The 21,074-nt window shown below is 50.2% G+C and overlaps 1 protein-coding gene across 1 annotated transcript; it reads left to right on the top strand.

The window, feature by feature from the left end:
* Positions 1-814: 814 nt before the first annotated feature.
* LEP (leptin) lies at positions 815-15,640 on the top strand. Its single transcript, XM_081244183.1, has 3 exons — positions 815-890; positions 10,447-10,618; positions 12,136-15,640. The coding sequence occupies exons 1-3, from the start codon at positions 844-846 to the stop codon at positions 12,493-12,495; spliced, it is 579 nt and encodes a 192-aa protein (XP_081100309.1). The 5' UTR covers positions 815-843; the 3' UTR covers positions 12,496-15,640.
* The last annotated feature ends 5,434 nt before the right edge of the window (positions 15,641-21,074 follow it).

Consider the following 21,074-nt stretch of genomic DNA (forward strand, 5'->3'; position numbering starts at 1 on the left):
TCTGCGTTTCAATTTCCCCCAATACCTAAAAAATGTCTTTTATGATTGCTTTGTTTGAGCCTGGTTGTTTTGCTCTTAATATTTTTGGAAGGAAGGAAGGAAGGGAGGGAGGGAGGAAGGAAATTGAGCTACATATTTGTGGAAGTCACAGATTGTTAGCATTGACCATGAATTCTAATTATACTGCCACCAAAACGTGCAATGCACTAGGCTATCAACCGGGGGTACAGCGGTGAACCTTGCCGTCCTGGCGGAGCACAGGAGACTTCGGGGAGCATGCTCCCGTTAGGAAGTCTCCAATGCAGCATGACTGGTGCCTCCAGACCGTGTGAGCCTGGCTTTCCTTATTCCCTCCACACCATCATCACTGCAGGTGTGTTTTCCCAGGCCGGGCGCACGGCGGGTCGCTCTCGCTAACCCGAGGCTTCCCAGGCGCCCAGGGCCCTCGGGTGCCGCCGCCCAGCGGAGCTGGCTGCTGGGCCGCGCCGCCGCGCACCACCGACCAGCAAGGGCGCCGTCCGAGCCCCCAGCCGGCTCAGAAGAACCCCTCACCGCCGCCCTGTCCCTGGTGCCCGCTCCCCTAGGCCCGCAAGGCCGATGCTGGCGCCACCTCGAGGATTTCTCACTCCTGCCAGCCGCCCCCAACTTTTCAGGCGGTACCCGAGGGTGCACGCAGGGCTCCTGGCGCAGCGGAGTCCCTCCCTCGAGGCCTTGCCCCGCTGCCGCCCGGCCCGACGCTGCCCCGCCGCCGGGCAGGGCGGGTGCTGGCGCTCGGGGTGCGGCGGAGCCTGCCGGGCCGTTGCGCAAGTTGCGCTCGGGCGTCTATAAGAGGGGCGGGCAGGCATGGAGCCTCAGAGGAATCGAGGAATCGCGGCGCCAGCAGCTGCGAGGTAAGAGCCGGCGCTCTCCTTTCTCCTTCTCCGCCGGTCTTTCTTGACAGGCCACCCCATCCTGGGGAAACTGAGGCGGGCGAAGGGCAGAGCGGACGGCTTGGTTCTGGATTGTGGTAACTTTGCACCAGAGTTCTGACCGGAAGGGAGGCGGCTGGGAGCCGGGAGCGTTGGATTTGGGGCTGGGCTGTGCCTGTGCCCTCGGGGCGGGAATCTGAGCTCATAGAGCCAGCCAGGGCCCCAGGAGACTGCCAGAACCGCCAGCCCTGTCGCTGAGATGCTTTGCAAATGGCCTTGAGCACACCCCCAAAGATCAGAGTACCCCGCCGCCATGTGCAGGGGGCGTGCGTTGAGTTTCTGAGGAGTGCGAGTTAGGAGGGTTTTGAGTTTCCGAGGAGAAGCCTTGCTCTGCAGGTGAGATTTCAGGCATCATTTTCCAGCAGGGTTTCTGACTTTTGAATGCGAGGGGCTGTATGAAGCCCAGGACCTAGGAAGGGACGAGGTAGTAGAGGTGGGCAGAAAAACTGTCAGGAAGAACCCAAATCTCCCAAAGAAATTATGCTGGGTCTCACCATATCTGGCCTCAAAGCTGTGCGAATTGCCTTCTACATTATGGATAAAATAGGGTTTCTCTGGGGCAACAGAACAGCAAGTCATGGGAAAGGCCTGTTACACTTTTCTCACTGTTAACAACTCTCTAGCCAAAACTGATAAAGACACACTATTGGCAGATGAGACCTACCAGCCTCGCTCATAGCCTGCCTTCCCTCCTAGCTGCTTTAGATTTCATTGTGGATGGGTTTGCCTTTACACTCCAGTTTCTATAGCTTAAAGGTGTGGCACTTGGGAAAAGTGAATTCTTTTTTTTTTTTTTTTTTTGCTGTACACGGGCCTCTCACTGTTGTGGCCTCTCCCGTTGCGGAGCACAGGCTCCGGACGCGCAGGCTCAGCGGCCATGGCTCACGGGCCCAGCCACTCCACAGCATGTGGGATCTTCCCGGACTGGGGCACAAACCCGTATCCGCTGCATCGGCAGGCGGACTCTCAACCACTGCGCCACCAGGGAAGCCCGGAAAAGTGAATTCTTAAACACAGTTCAATCAATCGAGTGACATGGTGGCCTGGTTGTCATTTGAGGGTTTTTTGGTTTGTTTGTGTTTTCTGGGGGCTGCATTGTGCAGCATGTGGGATCTTAGTTCCCCAATCAGGGATGGAACCCGAGCCCCCCTGCAGTGGAAGCACAGAGTCTTAACCACTGGACCGCCAGGGAAGTCCGCTGGTTGTCATTTGAGACTAGCAGCTTTGGAGAGGATGAGAAGGTAGTCTGCAGGGGAGGCGGGGCAGAGGGCAGGGACTTGAAGACACCACCCCAGGAGCATGAGCTGGATGACTCCCCGCACTGACCTCTGTCCGCTCTCTGGTGTTTGCTCTGTAGAGCTCTGAGGCGGGCAGTGGTCAGCTGACACTGGTGGGACAGAGGGTATCCAGTCTCTTTCCCACCAGGACGGTGAGCAGAATCATAGTCATTCCCACTCTAACGCCCTCCTGAGCGGAAAGGCCTTGCTGATCCTTTCTCTCGTGTAGGCAGGGGGAAAAGGCAAGAGAAAAACAGTGGGTGTGATTCGGTTCTTTTCTTTTCAAGCAGTTGAGGACATTGGGCTGAGGGGAACGTTTCCATGTTGGCCAAAGGAGTGTCCTTCTCTTATTTTGTACATCTTATGCCCAAAATAACTCTTCTTGGTATTTGGGGGAAATATTTTCCTCCCCCCTCCATTCCAGGAAATGGTTCCAATCGCCAAGGACAGAGCCAGGGAGATTGCAATGAATTCCGTCCTGTCAGCCCCAGGCGGATGCCTCTTGTGTCTGAGTGGCTCATGCAGGGTACGGAGGTGGCCACTTGGGAGAGCTCTCTTCACAGAACCTGGGTCATTGTCCCCGCTCTAGCCTCGATGCCACCTAGGGGAACGTGGGGGTCAGAGAGAGAGAAGGGCTCCAGGGAGGTGGAGTCCTTGTGGTATGTGCATCCTTCAACCACATGCATATAAATTTAAAGGAAAACCGAGCCAAATTCTCCTGCAATCAGTCAGTCAGTAGGCCCTGTTCCCACCCGCAGTAGGAGTCCAGTGGTGACAGCTCCCTTGTAGCCTGCCAGCGAGAGCCTTGAAATTCTTCTTTGTCCACACAGTTGTCTCAGAGAAGTAGAAAGAGAGGCGGCTTCTGCTTAAAAACAACCCACCTGATGACTGGGCCCACAGAGTCCTTTGCAGTACTCCATGTGTGACAACAAATGTGCCTTGCTTCTCAGCAAAGTGCATTTTACAGTCTTTCCTGCTCAATTTGTCAACTCTCTGGAGCGATCGGTGTCAATGCCGATATATCATCCATCCCCTGGAAGAGTTCATCCCCATCTGTGCACGTATTGAGTTTGTGCTCTGGGGTGCTCCAGGCTGGGGGTGCCAGGGAAGTGGGGGGGAAACCACAGGGAAGACTAGCCGGGCAGAGCAGAGACCTCCGAGAAGGGCAGGAGGCCCAGAGCACAGCAGGAAGAGCCAAGCTGATGAATGGGACCAAGGCAGGGAGCATCTGAGACAATAGTTAAGATGGAGCAGGACTCAGGAAGCTGAAGGGAATAGGGGCCTATGTGGTGCTGGAGGACATCTATGGGATGCAGGAAGCCGACCAAAGTCCCCATGAAAAGGAGACCAGGATGCTGAAGCATTTTCCATCTTCATTAAGAAAGTTTCTTAGGAATTCCTGCTGGGCAAAAGTGAATTCTAGATCGTGACTTTAAAATGGGAACAGGTAAACCGTTGTAGAGGTAGGTTAACCTTGTTAGACAATGAAGATCAGGGATGGGAAATATTTCATTCATTCATTCAACAAAAATTTAATGAGCACCTGCTCTGTGCCAGGCCCTTGGGAGATGCTGAACAAGTGGCATATCCACCACTCCTGCACCCGGCAGACATCACTAATTGATCACGGCACCTTCTCCCTCTGAGACTGGATGGAGCTTCAGATTCGTCTCCACTCAGCACTCCAAGGAACCGCTAAAAATTGATCAGAGTTGACACGGGAATTGAAACCTATTTGTTATCCCTGATGAGATCAAATCTAAGGGTAGTTTCTAATGAACGGGAAGAATATAACCCCTCGCACCCACATTCTGGCTCCCAGTTAAGTATGTTAACGTGATTTCTCAACCAGGCTTCTGGTTGCAAATAAGAGAAAACCACTCATGTTAGCTCAGTGTTTTCAACTGTATATTGCAGCCAACATTTAAAAAACAGAATGGAGACTCTCAAGAGTGCATCCCCCATAGTAAAGGTGAATTTTATTTCCTGACACTTGTTTCTCTTACATGTGTGTATCTATATGTCTCCTGGATGAAAAAAATATATTCAGAAAGTTGAAAGCTACTCAAGTGAGTAGTATGTGTGGAAGAGTATCTCACACTGGGGGCTAAGGACAGGGAGAGCCTAGAACCAACATGGTCAGGAACCAGGAAGAAGGTCAAGAAAGAGTCCAGGCATTGACCATAATCCACCTCTCAGCAGCTGGATGGACCCTGGTCTCTCTTAGCTATTCCATGCATGTGATGCCAACCATGGCTACCCTTGATCTTCTGGGTCCTCATCAGAGGCAAACTGGACTCCTCGGAGCACTACTTTAAATTACCAGGAGAGACGCTAATTGACCCAATCAGGAGCTGGAGGAGGAAGGGACACGGAAAGGGAAGAGAAGAGTATTCTGGTTCTCTTGCCCACTATTGCTCATGCAAACATGGCCTCCAGGATTTGTGTGTGTGTGTGTGTGTGTGTCCTGAGCAGGGCAGATTCCCCGAAAGGTCCCGACTACACATAGAATCAAGCCTGGGACATTCTAGCTCTCCAGCCTCACATACTCTACCCTTCTACCGTATTGAATTCTCCCAAACCCACCATGGTTTCCCCCAACTCCACATTGTCCCCTTGACCTGGAAGGCCCTGCTTGCTCTCTTCCCCCTGGGGAACTCCTGTCCTTCAGGTCTCAGTGCAAAGCTCTCCTCACCTCCCCAGAGTCACCCCCTTTCCCCATGATCCCCCAGTTCCATGTTCCTTCTCTTATAACCTCCACCACATTGTGTTAAAATGAGTTGTTTAAGCTTCTATCTGTTCCACTGGATTCTGAGTAACTCGAAGGATCAGGATCCAACCTTCTCTTTCTGTTCATCCTTTGTCCCTTCCCCATCCCCAAGTCCCTTCCAACTTGGAGTTAGGGAGAAAGGAAGGAAGGAAGGCTGAGAGGGAAGAATGCGAGGGAGCCCACAGGAAGGATTTCTACAGGGAGAGAGAGGGTGTAGACTGTCCAAAGCTTTTTCCGTAAAATTAACAGTAAATACCACATCACCTGAATTTAATTCACACTAGCATACCAAAGATTGCTGGAGAGAGAGGTATGAAAACCTGATGGCTGGAGAAGAGAAGAAGGAAGAGAGAAGGGTGTGCCCTTACTAACCTCTGATACTTTCTACCGGGAGAAGACAGAGGAGTTTGGATAACTCAAAGCTGGCAGCCTCCACCAGCAAAGGCCTCTGTGACCCAGAGCTCTCCCCACCTCCCCTCTGACTGCTGGAATCCAAAGGCTGTGGGCAGGCCTGCCCTGGGGCCAGCCAACCTTCTAGCCTGAATCTAGAGAATTGGCCCCCCCACTTTGACATAGAGGCCCCCACTTCGTCTGCTGCATCCCCCAGGACAAGAGGGGAGGTGAGGGAGCTCACGTCTGGAGGCGGCCAGCTTCTTGGGGAAGGCGGAGGCAAGCTGGTCTGTGGAGAAGTGGGTGGGTGGCCTTTCCCAATTTCCACCTCCGTCCTTTTTGTCACCTGTGCTGAAAGCATTAGCCTGGGAGTGATCAGCGCTCCTCACTTCCACAGAAATAGCTTGGCCTCCCTGCACAGCCAAGGTGGCACAGCCCCACCCCTCCCTGTCCCCCCATCACACCTGTGCCAGCTGAGAGCCACCATCTCCTGAGACCTCTGGTGGGGGTGCCCCTCTCCTCCACCTTCACAAACCCATTCCCCCCCATTCTCAGGGCCCTTATTAAATGCCACCTCCTCCAAGATGCTTCCTTGATTCCCTAGCTGGAAATATTGATGACAGCAGCTAACATGTGTTGGGATTGACCATGTGCCAGGCACAGAGCAAGCATTTTACATACATTATCTCGTAACAGCCGCAGAGGGGAATTATGATTTGTTTCATCCCCATTTTACAGCTAAGAAAACTGAGTCTGCAAGAGGTTAGCAAATTTCCCCAAGGTCCTATGCTCCAACTGAAACATAGCTCGGCTGTAGAGCTCATAAGTTTACACACGACTTCCTCCCCTCAGTTATCCAAGGCATTTTATCTCTTTAAACATTATTCCTTGCATTGTAGTTAATTAGGTAAATTCTTAAACCAGTTGTTTAAGAGCACAGTTTTGTTCTTTACTTTTATTTTTAACAAATAATATATGTAAGTAGTTGACAATGCCGAATACTGTGGTGTGCTACCTGGGCTTCCTGGGAAAACCACCAGTCTTCAGCCCCGACTGTCCCCACTCCTGATCCCACTTTTCTGCGATTGCATGTCTCTTTATCTCTGTCCCTGGCCCCCAGTGGGCGATCAATACATGTTAGCTGTCAACCATCAAACAGATACTGAGTAACTAGTATGTGTCAGGTGCTGTGCTCAGTGAAGCTGTAGTTGCTGTCTTGGATTATCCCTCCCCTCCCCAGTCCCCAAACTCTGCTCTTACCAGCCCTTCCCCCCAAACCCAAAATCTCGGGCCACAGCCAGGCCCCACCCAGGTACTGACATTCAGGTGAACCAAGAAAAGCTTGATGTCTGCCTGTGGCTGGGTGTATAAATTAATTAGCATTAAGTTTGGCTGCACTTAGCAGAGACCCAAAATAACAGTGTCTTAACCAAGACAGAGGTTATGTCTCTCACACACTCAGTACAAGTTCAGAGGTAGGTGGTCCATGCATGTCATCTCTCCTCCAGCCAGTCCTCAGTGACCTGGCCCCCTCCAGCTCCCTACTCCAGTGTTCATACGGTAAGGCCCTCGTCCTCATGACCCAAGAAGCACCAGAACGCCAGCTACCACATCCACAATTCAGGCATCAGGATGGAGGAAGGGATGGGAAAGGGAGGGGCAAAAGCACACAGCACAAGAACTGCCACATTGCATTTCTTATATTCAGTTGGCCAGAATTTAGTCGCATTGCCACCCCAGCTGGGAAATAGAGTATTTATTCTGAATGGCCACATCTCTATCTAAACCTGGATGTTCTACTAATTGCGAAGAGGCAATAGGTACTGGAGACAATCACCAGCCTTTACTTAAAGGGTTAATGTGTTGATATGTGTGTGTATGCATATGATGTGTTACATGTGTGAGCATGTGTGTTTCATGTTGTGTGTGCCTGTTGGCCAGAGTCTCCCCAACACTTTGATCTCAGATGGGCCTGTTACGAGTTCTCTCTGCAGCCCCCCCAGGGAGCTCCCCTAACCCTGGCCTCTCATCTTAGTCAGACTTACTCAGCAGCAGTTCCTCAATTCCACGTTTCAAGGAACTATGATTTATTTTCAGCACCCACTGAAGCATATTATCCGTGGTGATAGAGGGGGCTAGTAAAACTGTTTTTCCACTCAGGTATTAAAGACTGGCCATTATGTGAGGGTGACTATGACCAGAGTTAATCTGGTAATAAATTCTCTTGGGAAGGAGGGTGTCATTAACACACGAATCCTAGAAAAGTTTACCACTCTATCTTGTGCTGCAGGGGGAGGACCTAGAAATACCAGGCACCCTCTTGAGATGGCCCAGGTGAGGCGATGGGCCTAATGCTAGATTCAGGGTTGGCTACAGGTAGTGCTGCTAGAGCATCCCAAGCCCTGCTGAGTAATTACACAATTCAAAAAAAGCTGATACTTACTCCCCAATTAACCTTTGAACCAGGTGGTGTGATTCATTCCATTTTACTGATGGGAACTGATGCTTTAGGGAATGAAATATCTTGCCCAGATACACACAGCTAATAAGGGCAGGGCCCACTGATGAAGCTTTGGGGCCTAACCACTGTGCTTCCAGCTTTGCTAGGGCTTCATGGAATCACACTGAGGGGTTAGCACTATTTAACTCCATTCCTCAAACATTTGGTGGGCATGTTTACTCAGGGAATACGGAGTTAATAGAAGCAGTATTAACTTTTTTTTTTTAATTAATTAATTTATTTATTTTTGGCTGTGTTGGGTCTTCGTTTCTGTGCGAGGGCTTTCTCCAGTTGTGGCAAGCGGGGGTCACTCTTCATCACGGTGCACAGGCCTCTCACTATCGCGGCCTCTCTTGTTGCAGAGCACAAGCTCCAGACGCGCAGGCTCAGTAGTTGTGGCTCACGGGCCTAGTTGCTCCGCGGCATGTGGGATCCTCCCAGACAAGGGCTCGAACCCACGTCCCCTGCATTGGCAGGCAGATTCTCAACCACTGCGCCACCAGGGAAACCCCAGTATTAACTTTTTAGGAGAGAGAACAAGCACAAAAACATTTGACATGCCCCCTCCCAAATTACTTAGTATTTTTCATACATGAAGGTGATACGGGGGTACAATCTCATAGCTTCATCCTAGAATAGAGCAGGGTATTTTTTCCCAAATGCCATGGTCCCAGGAGCTGCCCTTGGTTGGTCATTGGAGTGGCTTGTAATTTGCGCTTCCCCTTAAAGCTTGCAGAAACTGGTGGGGTAGGGTAGAAAGGACACAGCCTTTCTGGGTGAAGCAGCTTTGGCTGTGAATCCTGGCTTTGCTACTTACTTGTTTGACTTTGGACAAGTTAGCGCGTCTGCTTGAGTCTCATTTTTCCCCTTCGGTAAAATTCAGATTAAAAAAAACAGGACTTCTCTGGTGGCACAGTGGTTGAGAATCTGCCTGCCAATGCAGGGGACGTGGGTTCGATCCCTGCTCCGGGAAGATCCCACATGCTGTGGAGCAACTAAGCCTGTGCACCACAACTACTGAAGGCCGCGCACCTAGAGCCCGTGCTCCACAACAAAAGAAAGCCCGCGCACAGCAACGAAGACCCAACGCAGCCAAAAAACAAATTAATTAATTTTTAAAAATACCTTTGATCAAGCATTATAATATAGAAACAGACTTTTTTTTTTTTTTTTTTTGCTGCACTGTGCAGCCTGCTGGATATTTGTTCCCCAACCAGGGACTGAACCTGGGCCACCACAGTGAAAGCACCAGGGAATTCCCAAGACTGCTTATTTCTATTATATTGCCAGAATATGAATTATACTAAATTGCCACCTATGGACAGAAAATGTGTTACCTGTTTTTATCAAGACCCAGATGAGGCAGAACACAAAAAGCAGAGATGAACTTTTTTGCCATCTCCAGGACCTTCATGCTAACATTTACTTACTCTTGATCATTATTTCAGGCTCATCCACACGTACTTAGCATGGATCATTGGCCACAGGCTCACATGCCTTTAACCTGATTACCTTTTGCCTCATGTATCTCATTAAAACTTTGCTGCTTAATCAAGGTTCTGCATGCATATTATTAATGTTAGAATTCATGGTTCCATGACTCTGAAAGTTTCAGACATTCTGGGTGAACGTGTTATATACTTTCTCCTGCCTTCATGCCTTTGCACCGGCTGTTTTCTTGGCCATTATGCAACCAGTTTATACTCTTCCTGATCCCTCCTTGGCCTTCAATACCCAGCTCAGGTGACACCTCTTCCAGGGAGCCCCCCTTTGTATTCCCACCATATCTTGTTCTTCTTGCAGAGCTCTTTCTTCCTGTATTGGGATGGCCTGTTTACCTGTTTATCTCTCCTATTCAACTATAAGCACTTTGAGAGTAGAGAACATCCGTTGTCCACCGTAGCATCCTTGGTGCCCAGCACTGTATCTGACGTATTATCAGACCTTCCATAAGTGCCGGTTGGATTCAATCTCCCAGTGGGAGAGGAAGGAAGTAATAAAGCCAGTGATAAATGCCATCATGGAAATATCAGTGGGCTGCTGTGAGAGAGTTAATGGAGAGGACAGTAACACAATCTCTAGTAATAGGGTAGTAATAGAGTACACTTCACAACACCTTTAAAGCTCTTTCACACATGTTATCTAATTTGATCCTCATAAAAGCCTGGAGATAGGTATATTGCAGGGGATGCAGGCAGGAGTTTTTAGCGGTTATAGGATATGCCTGAAGTCATGAAGCTAGTAAATGGCTGGATTCAATCCATACCTTAAAAGCCCGTCCATTCGCTCATGCCCTGTCTTCCTGCTCTGCGGTCTACAGCACACCTCACCGTGGTTTTCTTGATGCGGCCATGCCTTTCCCCAAGGGAATGCATTTCATTACTGTATTTCTAGACAATGAATTGTCTTTGAGGAAATGATAACCACAGCGGAAAGCAAATCTCATTTTTATCCGCATCTGAGAATGTGGTTGGTAACGTGACATGTGGGTGTTCTCTGAGATCCCAGCGACATGCCACGTGTGGTTCCTTCTGTTTTCAGGCCCCAGAAGCACAACCCGGGAAGAAAAATGCGTTGTGGACCCCTGTGCCGATTCCTGTGGCTTTGGCCCTATCTGTCCTACATTGAAGCTGTGCCCATCCGAAAAGTCCAGGATGACACCAAAACCCTCATCAAGACGATTGTCACCAGGATCAATGACATATCACACACGGTAGGGAGGGCCTGGGAGACGAGGTAGACCTGTGGCTGGCCCGTGGGGAAACCGGACCTCAGAGGTTGGCTGAGGCTGTGCAGCCTCGCGCAAGGGGCCTGGCGGCCTGGACGCCTCCCGACCGCATGGACAGCTGCCTCTGCTCTCCTGCCCTCCCCTTGCCTCCCACCTCCTCACTCCCCTTCCTCCCAGACTGGAATCCTAGTGCCCAGGACCAGAGCATAACGGTCCAGTGTCCCCTTGGCAGGTGACCAGGGCCCCAGCAGCACCCTCTCTGGGCCTCCAACACATCTCTAGAACGTTCTGATCATTAGGCATTCTTCCTGGCTGGTAGCTGAACTCTGACCCTGCGAAGCTTCTCCTCATTACTGCTGGTCCTGCCTGGCAAGCCCTCTTTCACATACAACCCTCTACGTATTTGCAAACAGCTCTCAATGTCCCCTGAGTATTTCCTCTGGTGTCCACAAGCCTATACCTTCAGCCACTTCCCAGATGAGGTCGGTGTTTAGAATTAGGAAGGCTACATGAGAATCCTCGCCCTTCTGTTCTCTATCTGTAAAATCTTAAGCTAGTTAAGCTCCTCAATGTCTTTACTCCCTGGTTTCCTCATCTAGATAATAAGACTATCTTAATAGTCTTCACAAGGTCATTTCAAGATTAAACTAGATAAAGCAAGTGACACACACACACACACACACACCCCTGCAGAACCAGAACAGAGCATGCCCTCTTCAAAGGTTTTCAGACGTGGCTTTTGATAGCCCCCTGCCTTAAAAACCAACTTGTTCACCTGCATGGAGCAATCTGGAGACTTCCACATCTCCTGGCCACTCTGGATTTCTAACAGTAACCTTGGGCAGCCAGGGAGCCGTTAGATGGCCGGAAGCAGGGACAGCTCAGAACTAGATAGTGTCTTGAACATTTCATAGGGGAAAACGCTTAAGTCTCCTTGCTTTCAAAATAGTCATTCAACAAGCTGCACATGATAGACCCAGAGTGTCCCAACCGGTGTGGTGCAGGAAGTGAGTGCTGCGGGCAGCGGGGGAGGGGGAGAGCCCCTCCTGGTAACCAGAGTTATTGGAGTGGAGGAGTGAGACGGGGCTTCGATCCCTAAGGGGGTGAGACTTCGTGGAGAACCTGTCTGGGAGGAAGGCGTCCGCTGGGGGTGGAAGGGTTGGGGAGGGGCATGTATGGAGGACCTCAATGCCTGGGGAAGAGACTTAAGTCAGTAAGTAAGAAATAGGGAGTCATGGCTGGTTCTATAGCAGAGGTATCTGGAAGAGGAAACAGTCTGCTAAAACTGGTCTGGAAGGGTGGTTTGGGAAGGGCAGGAAGACAGAAGCCCGGGAGACCAGCTTGGAGGCTTGGAAGCCACGTGGGCACAAGAAATAAGGGCCTAGGCAGGATGGTGCGGAAGGGGGAAAGGAGGCACCTCCACGCTCGCGGGAAGGGCCAGGGGCTTTGCGGAGCTGACTTCTCTCCCCCTGAGCTCTTGCTCTCCCCTTCCTCCTGCATAGCAGTCCGTCTCCTCCAAACAGAGGGTCACTGGTTTGGACTTCATCCCTGGGCTCCCCCCTGTCCTGAGTTTGTCCAAGATGGATCAGACATTGGCGATCTACCAACAGATCCTCACCAGTCTGCCTTCCAGAAATGTGATCCAAATATCTAATGACCTAGAGAACCTCCGGGACCTTCTCCACCTGCTGGCCTCCTCCAAGAGCTGCCCCTTGCCCCAGGCCAGAGCCCTGGAGACCTTGGAGAACCTGGGCGGCGTCCTGGAAGCCTCTCTCTACTCCACGGAGGTGGTGGCCCTGAGCAGGCTGCAGGGGTCTCTGCAGGACATGCTGCGGCAGCTGGACCTCAGCCCTGGGTGCTGAAGCCTTGAAAGCCTCTCTTCCCAAAGCTGAGGGAAGAAACCTGAGCTTCCAGGTGTCTGCAGGAGAAGAGAGCCTGTGTGGACATCCTTTATGCAGGCCTGCGGGTCATTTCTCTGTCACTCCTCTAAGCCGCTCTTCTTCCAAAGGCAGAAAACTCCAAGGCAGGAAACCAGAGATATAACTACATGGTTCCATGCCCACCGGGAAGGAGGGCCCATCCAGCAAACAGTGGACTAGATCTGGGATTTTCACGGAATTCTTCCTCCCTGTTCCATCTCCCTCTCACTGCATGCTTCACCGTGACCTGGGGTGATTTCAGACCCTTTGGACGATCAAGCAAGATTCCCTCTGAAAATCCGGGGAGCATCGTAAAGGCTACAGGCACACACAGCTGGATACTTCCACGCAACACAAGTTGGAAGCATTTATTTATTTATTATGCATTTTATTCTGGATGGATTTGAAGCAAAACGCAAGCTTTTCCAGGCTCTTTGGGGTCAGCCAGGGCTCAGGATGCTGCTGGGGTGCTGTTTCCAATCCCATCAATGGGCCTGACCAAGGCAAACCCATTTTGACTGACTTGAGGGTCCTCAAGTTAGTTTTCTAGAGACTGGCTTTGTTTCTACTGTGATTGACTTTTTTTCATTTTTTATTTTTTTATTTTTTTAGTCTGCGTTGGGTCTTCGTTGCTGCACGCGGGCTTTCTCTAGTTGTGGCGAGAGAGGGCTACTCTTCGTTGCGGTGCGCAGGCTTCTCATTGCGGTGGCTTCTCTTGTTGCGGAGCACGGGCTCTAGAGCACAGGCTCAGTAGTTGTGGCGCATGGGCTTAGTTGCTCCGCGGCAAGTGGGATCTTCCCGGACCAGGGCTTGAACCCGTGTCCCCCGCATTGGCAGGTGGATTCTTAACCACTGCACCACCAGGGAAGTCCTACTGTGACTAACTTTAAATTACAATGTTTGCAATGGCATTGCCCTGAATGGATCTCGAAGTGCCAGGTTATTTTTAAAAAGAAGAAGATGAATTTTGTCAAGTGTAACATATAGCCGTGTGCAGCGGGAGGTAGGGAACGTGTTGGTGGGAGGGGGAAGAATCCAGAATATATTTTCTGAATAACATTTGTGTGATGGGCTCTCTGGGTGGGGTGAGGTCATTTTCTCATCTTTGTGGTTTCCATGAAGAGGAGATGACTCCTTCAGGAGGGTTGTGGTGTTTTGCCAGCCGCCCATGGTCGGAGTGGTGAGGGGGCTGAAGCTGGAGATTGTTGGGGCAGTGGTGGGCTCTGGCCTTCTCTGACTGCTAGAGAGTGGTCTTGCTCATCAGGGAGTGAGGACTCCACATTGCAGACAGTGATCCCCAGGGCAAGGGTCCTTGGTGTGGCCCTTTGAATGGTCTGGGTTGATCCCACACTGGCTTTATAACATGGTAGTGTCCCTCTTTGGGTTTTGCATGCTCACCCAAAGCAAGGCCATGTTTCCCATCCATTTGGGAAGGATTTTTATTCCGGTGGGAGGGTGAAATCTATAGGGGGTCTGTGGGCTTTAGCAGATGGTCCCAAGACCTGGGTCAACACTGGGACAGTGAGTCCCGGGACCCCAGGACCAGCCTCCAGCAGCGCCCTTTTCGCTAGAGGTCATGTCTGGTAGAACAAACGAGGAAGCTTGGGTTTCCCACCATCCTGTCACTGTGATGCAGTCATCACATTACAGGAGGTGGATCTGTCCAAGGAAATTGGAATCTAAGCAACCAGTTTTAAGACTGAGCACCTGCTTGTGCTCAGCCCCAACTGGTGCCATGGGCTGAGAACCTCACCAAATAAATATTAAAATCCAGTCCTACCCTCAGGGACCTTGCATTCCAGATGGTAAAATCCCACTCAACAGCATGCAAAGGCTGTCGTTTCACCATGGCAACTGAGCAGCTGAGACACAGTGTGGTCCTCAGCAGGTGGGAAATGATGAGCTGAGGAGGGCAGTGCCCGGGACCCACAGGCTAATCCTGCTTGCACTCGGTAGCCTTTTTACTTTTCAGGGCACATCAGCATCTATTACTGTGATGCCACATCCCTTTGAAGCGGGATAGCTGAGAATTTAAAAGTAAGAAAATACCTAAGACCATAACAGCAGACAGGTGGCGGGACCAGGACTAGAACCCAGGTCCTCTGACCCCCCCAGAGTGTCCCGTGAGCCAGGTACTGGTCTCTGGAGATACGAACAGGGTTGGGCAGGGAGAACTGGAGTGCTTGCTGGAAGAGAGGAGTTCCAAGGCCGATTTTGCAGGAGGTGAGGGAAGTGAATTGCCTGGAGGGAGGAGGCTGTTTTATTGAAGCTTTGGTGCTGAGACACCAAGGTGACGGGGTAAGTAGCCAGTTACAAAGGAAGGCAGAGAATGGAAAGATGGGAGGGAAAGGGTCATGTTGAAGAGGACTTCAGGGGCAAAGATGTTTGCTATTGAAAGAGTCAAAAGTTCTAGAGTGAGACTCATGTGATGGACAGAGTCAGACCTGCTCTGGAAAATAAGTCCTGATAATCACAGCCACCCAGCCAGGCTGGGATGTTTTAAGCCTTTTGCTCACAAAACCTGGCACTAGGGCTCATTCCCAGAGTGTGAAGCTTCCAAAATGTAAATGATTGTGCTTTTCTGTAACAAAAAACAATTTTTTTGTTCCAAAAAGTCCAAATAAATTTCCTTTGCCCCTCGGTCTTTGTTTGCTGTCGCCTGTCTTGGAGGGGCTTTGGAAGAGCTGCTTGTGTGTGACAGGGCACCGCCGGGCTGGCCCCTGTCCATCCCTGGGGTCAGCTCTGCCCCGGCTTGGCCATAGCCAGCCGCCAGTTATTCAGGCTAAAGGATTCCCCTAAAGCTCAGAGCACATTCTGCACCAGTCTACAAGTCAGCCTTGAGAAAAACCAAGCACCACATTATTTAAAAAACAAAAACTAAAAAAGAACAACCACAACAAAACCACAAACAAAAAACATGCAACCCAATAACAGACCAGGTGCACAGACTCAAAAAGACAGGACTTTTCTGGTCGAGGGCACAGAGCACAGCCACTCACCTCTGTGGTGCAGTTTGGACCTGAGAGTTTCAACACAAGCCCCAGAGAGGACCCAGGGGCCCATCGAAGGCAGTCACTTCCATGGGTGATTTCAAGGGCCCCCTTCCCCCCCCAAAAAAAATTGCCCATGGCTCTGGAGAGTTTAATGAGATAATGACCTAGCAGTGTCTGGCTTAGAGTAGATTTAAGTGAATCTCCTTCTTGTCACATCACAATTAGCAGCAGGCTTTAAATGTCAGTGATCTGGGACCAGGGAGCAAACGGGTGCAAATTCACCTCCAGTGAAGAGGACAGCTGCCCATTCTTTCCTGGGTGGCGACAGGCAGGGAGATCAAGCTCCTGACAGAGGGGAGACTGCAGAAGGGGGGCAGTCAGATGTGGCCAGAGCAGCCTAAGTGGGTCACTTGGCAGCTTTGGGGGGAAGTGTCTGGCCTCTTCGGGCCAGAAACCCAAGGCAAACCAACTTAAATAGAAAAGAGAGAATTTTTTGGCCCATGTTTCTGCGAAGTCCAGGCCACGGTCCATCTCTTACAACACTTTCCTCTCAGTCGTCCCCAGGGACCTGGAAGGTGCTGATGCCATGATCCACCCCAGTCCCTGCCCGCCTGAGGTGCGGAACAGGGGCTGGGACTGTCTGAGCCCTCTCATTTCTGAGCAGACACAGCCTGAGAAGCCCCCGCCCACCTCCACCTGCCAGCTCGGGAAAGCAGCCCCCAGTAGCAGGGTCTCGGGCAGAGACGTCATTCGCTCCTCTGTGAGGTGACTCCCAGGGTCAGAGTGGAAGGGTGTGTTTTTCAAGCTGTACTTCCAGACCCTTTTCCCTCCTCAGGCATTCTGTCATGCTCCCCCGAGGCAACAGCTCACATCTGCCAAGCAACTGCCAGAGTCTTGGGGCAGCATCTGGTCATGTTCAACCTCCAAAGGCAAGACCTCGGCTGAGTCTAGTGAGAAAAACCTCAGTTCAGCCCAGGAGGACGTTCCTGAAGACCCCATCCCAGCAGCTTTCTGCACAACAGCACACAACCAAAATATTACACCCTATTTTTCCAAAAGGAATTTAGAGCAATGTATTGCAGGCTTTTAACAGCAGGATCTGAGTCTGGTGATGCCTGACCACACAAATCCACCTGGGTTAAGTTCACCAGTGGGGTGCTTAACCGTTAAGGTTAAGGCTAAGGTTAAGCAACTTAACCTCTCTTAGCCTCAGTTAATTATCTGTACAATGAGAGTATAATAGCACTGTCCGCATAGGTGTTTTTAGAAGATTAGGTGGTGAAATGGTTGGGAAGCTATAAACCAGTGACTGATACATAAAAAGCACTCGATAAATTATGTTGTCGTTAATAGCCTTAATGAGTCAGAGAAGCAAAAGGATTGATGTCGCAGACGTGTTTGATGCCCTCGGCCCACCTCTGAGTTCAGTGCAGCTGAGCCCTACCCAACACTCCCGCATCACTCCACGTTGAAGCCTTAGGGAGCACTCTCAGCCCACACGGGTCAGCCCAAAAGTGAGGGAGAGTGAAGACCCCGGAGAAGCAAGTCCCAACCCGTGGAGGTGGGGGCCAGCCTCCCACCCTCCACAGAGGCAGTTCTGAGGTGCCTTCTACCCAGATGGAGTCCCAGGTGCCCACACCAGTCACCACATCACTAAAGCACTCTCGGTGGCTTTTCCTCCTTCCGCGTCTCACTCTCCCCGCTCTCCACTCTTGCCTCCCCAGGTCACCTCCCAAATCTACCTCCTGCACCAGAACCCTTGTCTCAGGTCCTGCTTTTGGAGGAACTCCAAGGAAGACAACTGCAGAGCAAATAGAGTGGATTTGGATACTGGGAGAACTGTGAAGCAAGGTTCCAGAGAGGCGCAGGAACCACACATCCACACTCAGGGAACCCTGGGCCATCCCGGGGGACGAGGCTAAGAGAGGGGTCCTCAGGAAGAAAGGAATCCATTTCAAGAAAGCTTGACTTGGGAAAGAGGTCAAGGACAGGAAGGGGATTCTACTAAGATGGAAGAATTACAAGATAGGAAAGAAGGAAGGGGGGAGGGAGGGAAGGAAGGAAGGAAAGGTGGAAGGAAGGAAGGAAAAGAATGAGGGAGGGAGGCAGGGAGGGGGAAAGGGGGCAGGAAGGAAAAAGTAGATGAGTGAAAAGAGGAGAAATAAGGAATTCTCTGGTGGTCCAGTGGTTAGAGCTCTGTGCTTCCACCAGAGGGGGCACGGGTTCGATCCCTAGTTGGGGAACTAAGATTCCACAAGCCGAGCTGGGTGGCCAAAAAAAAAAAAAAAGAGGAGAAATATATATAAGGTTAAACATCACCTGTCTTAGTGAGTCTGGGATACTATAACTAAATACCATAGTCTGAGTGGCTTAAAAATAACCGAAATTTATTTCTCACAGTTCTGGAGGCTGGAGGTCCAAGATCAAGGTGCCAACAGATTTTGTTGTTGTGGACAAAATTTGTTTGTTTGGTGAGGACCCACTTTCTGATTCATAGACCATATCTTTCACTGTGTCCTCACATGGTGGAAGGGGCTAGGGGGTTCTCTGGGGCCTCTTTTATAAGGGCACTGATCCCATGTATGAGGGATCCACCATCATGACCTAATCACCTGCCAAAGGCCCCAGCTTTTAATACCCTCACACTGGTTGTTAGGATTTAACCTATGAATTCGGGGGGAACACAAACATTCAATCTGTGGCATCACCTTACAATGACTGACTGGAGGAAAGATCAGGCCAAATCAAAGGAGTCTGAATTATTGAATATTTTCTGCATAAAAAGTCTTTTTACAAAAATGGGGCCTAATGTTGGCATTTCTTCCTTTCACTGAACTCCCACAGCCTCTGTTTGCTCCTGTGCACTAGCTCACAGGGAATCATTTTCGCACAGGTTTCACCGCCACATCCCTCCTGCTCTGGGCTGAGAGCCTCTGTGGGCGGGTCACTCCGCTCGTTGCCTGGCTATAGTGTCTGGCACAATGCAGACCCTCCGTTCTTACTTGGTGATCAAAGGAATTGAGACTCTTGTATAACAAGTCCACTATTTACATGTAAACCAATTCTGCAAAACACTTGAAAACAGTCCTGGCCGTTAAAGGTTAAACTTCTTATTAGAGTCCTGCTCACTCCTAATTTACTCAGCAAACTTCTTTTTGAGTTCAAAGATATAGATCCAAACCAACTGTGAAAGACAGCTTTGAGGCAATGACAGAAATTTGAATACGGCTTCTGTTTTAGATTATGACAAGGAATTATTGTTAATTTTCTTAGCTTTGATTATGGCATGGTGATTATTATTATTATTATTTTTTTTTTTTCTGTACACGGGCCTCTTACTGTTGTGGCCTCTCCCGTTGTGGAGCACAGGCTCCGGACGCACAGGCTCAGCGACCGTGGCTCACAGGCCTAACCACTCCGCGGCATGTGGGATCTTCCCAGACCGGGGCACCAACCCGTGTCCCCTGCATCGGCAGGCAGACTCTCAACCACTGCACCACCAGGGAAGCCCCATGGTGATTATTTTTAAAAGCTTTCTTATTCATTAGAGAGTCAAACTGAAGTAGTTTAGGGTGAAATACAATGATATCTGAGATTTATTTTAAAATACTTCAGGAAGGGCTTCCCTGGTGGCGCAGTGGTTGAGAGTCCGCCTGCCGATGCAGGGGACACAGGTTCGTGCCCCAGTCTGGGAAGATCCCATGTGCCATGGAGCGGCTGGGCCCGTGAGCCATAGCCACTGAGCCTGTGCGTCCGGAGCCTGTGCTCCGCAACGGGAGAGGCCACAACAGTGAGAGGCCCGCGTACTGCAAAAAAAAAAAAAAAAAGATACTTCATGCCTACCTTCAAAACCTTGTCCCTGGGACTCCGGATCAGGCCACAGCCAGGGGCAGGCTCATCCCTTTTCCTTCAGACCCCTCCCTGTGCAGGGGCACTATTCACCCCACCACATCCCACATCGCCACACCCTCCATATGAGCTTCAGGAGGTTCAAGACGTGCAGAACTGGGCAGGCTGAGGGCCCGGTTTGGAAGGTACATGAGGCTTCCTTCCCCCATTGGGCCAAAGCCAGGCCCTGGGCACTGAGTGCTGCTGAACCCCGGACAGGGCCTTGCTGTCTCAGGCCAACATTTCATCCTGGGCAGATGTCCCCAGAAATATCACAGGTCAGAAAACCAAGCCTGAAGTTGTCCTGACTTCCCCACCCTTTCTTGGCCATAAGTCCTGAGGAAATGCCAACCCTCACAGCTTCACCTTTTCTGTTCATAAAATGTGTGTGTTTATGTGAGGGAGAACCAGCAGGTGCAGCAGCAGTCACAGGAAGCAGAGCCTCCCACCCCGAGTCGGGAGACAGTCACGGAAAGGGAACCCCCCTCCCTTCCTCACATGGGCTCGGACCTTGCGTCTGACACAAAATCTGGAACTGGTCTTCACGACCCGGTAATTATTTGGAGATCATGGACAAAGCCCAGGAAACCCCCTCCATACTTGAGGTAGGAGGGATTGATGACCTTCCTACCCTTGGGGGAGCGTGGCAGGGTGTTCATTATTTATCCCATGTACTGGATGATGCAACCAAGGCTTAGAGGTCTCACAAGACTTGCCCAAAGGCTCCCATCTGAAGATTAGAACCTGAGCCTTCAGACTTGCAACACCCAGGCTGGATATACATACAGCATTCCCCCCTTAGCTGCAGTTTCCCGAGGTTTCAGTTACTTTCAGTCAACTGGGGTCTGAAAATACTACATGGAAAATTCCAGAAATAAACAATTCATGAGTTTCAAATTGCTCATCATTCTGAATAGTAGGATGAAATCTCTCACCCAGGATGTGAATCATCCCCATTGTCCAGTGTATCCCATCAATTCCTTAGTAGCCATCTCAGTTATAAGATCCACTGTCTCAGTATCGCTGTGCTTGTGTTCAAGTAACCCTTGTTTTATTTAATAATGGCCCCACATCACAAGAGTAGTGATGCTGGTAATTCAGATATGCCAAAGAGAAGCCATACGGTGCCTTTAGGTGAAAAGGTGAAAGTTCTCGACTTAATAAGGAATAACCTCGTACGCTGAGGCTGCTAAGATCCACAGGAGGAACGAATCTTCTACCCATGAAATTGTGAAGAAGGAAAAAGAAACTTGTTATAGTTTTGCTGACATACCTCAAACTGCAAAAGTTACGGCCACAGTGAGTGGTCACTGCTTAGATAAGATGGAAAAGGCATTAAATTTGTACAATAAGATATTTTGATGGTGAGAGAGACCACATTCACATAACTTTTATTACACTATATTGTTAAAATTGTTTTATTTTATTATAATCTTTGTTGTTAATCTCTTACTATGCCTAATTTATAAATTAAATTTTGCCATAGGTAGGTATGTATAGGAAAAAGCATAGTGTATACAGGGTCCTGTAACTGTCTGTGGTTCCTGTGGGCTGTGGAATGTATTCCCCCCCCCACCCTGCCTTGCCTTGCCTTGCCTTTCCTGTGTGGCTAAACCAGTGCTCAAACCATGCCAACAGGAA

This window comes from Mesoplodon bidens (genome assembly GCF_964165515.1).
Source record: "Mesoplodon bidens genome assembly, chromosome: 9".
Taxonomy (NCBI): Eukaryota; Metazoa; Chordata; class Mammalia; order Artiodactyla; family Ziphiidae; genus Mesoplodon; species Mesoplodon bidens.

Excerpts from the sequence above, each read along its gene's own strand:
- LEP (XM_081244183.1), top strand. The coding sequence starts at position 844 with ATGGAGCCTCAGAGGAATCGAGGAATCGCGGCGCCAGCAGCTGCGAG. Across the intron at positions 891-10,446 it reads GCGGCGCCAGCAGCTGCGAG|GCCCCAGAAGCACAACCCGG; the intron begins GTAAGAGCCGGC and ends TTCTGTTTTCAG. Across the intron at positions 10,619-12,135 it reads TCAATGACATATCACACACG|CAGTCCGTCTCCTCCAAACA; the intron begins GTAGGGAGGGCC and ends CCTCCTGCATAG.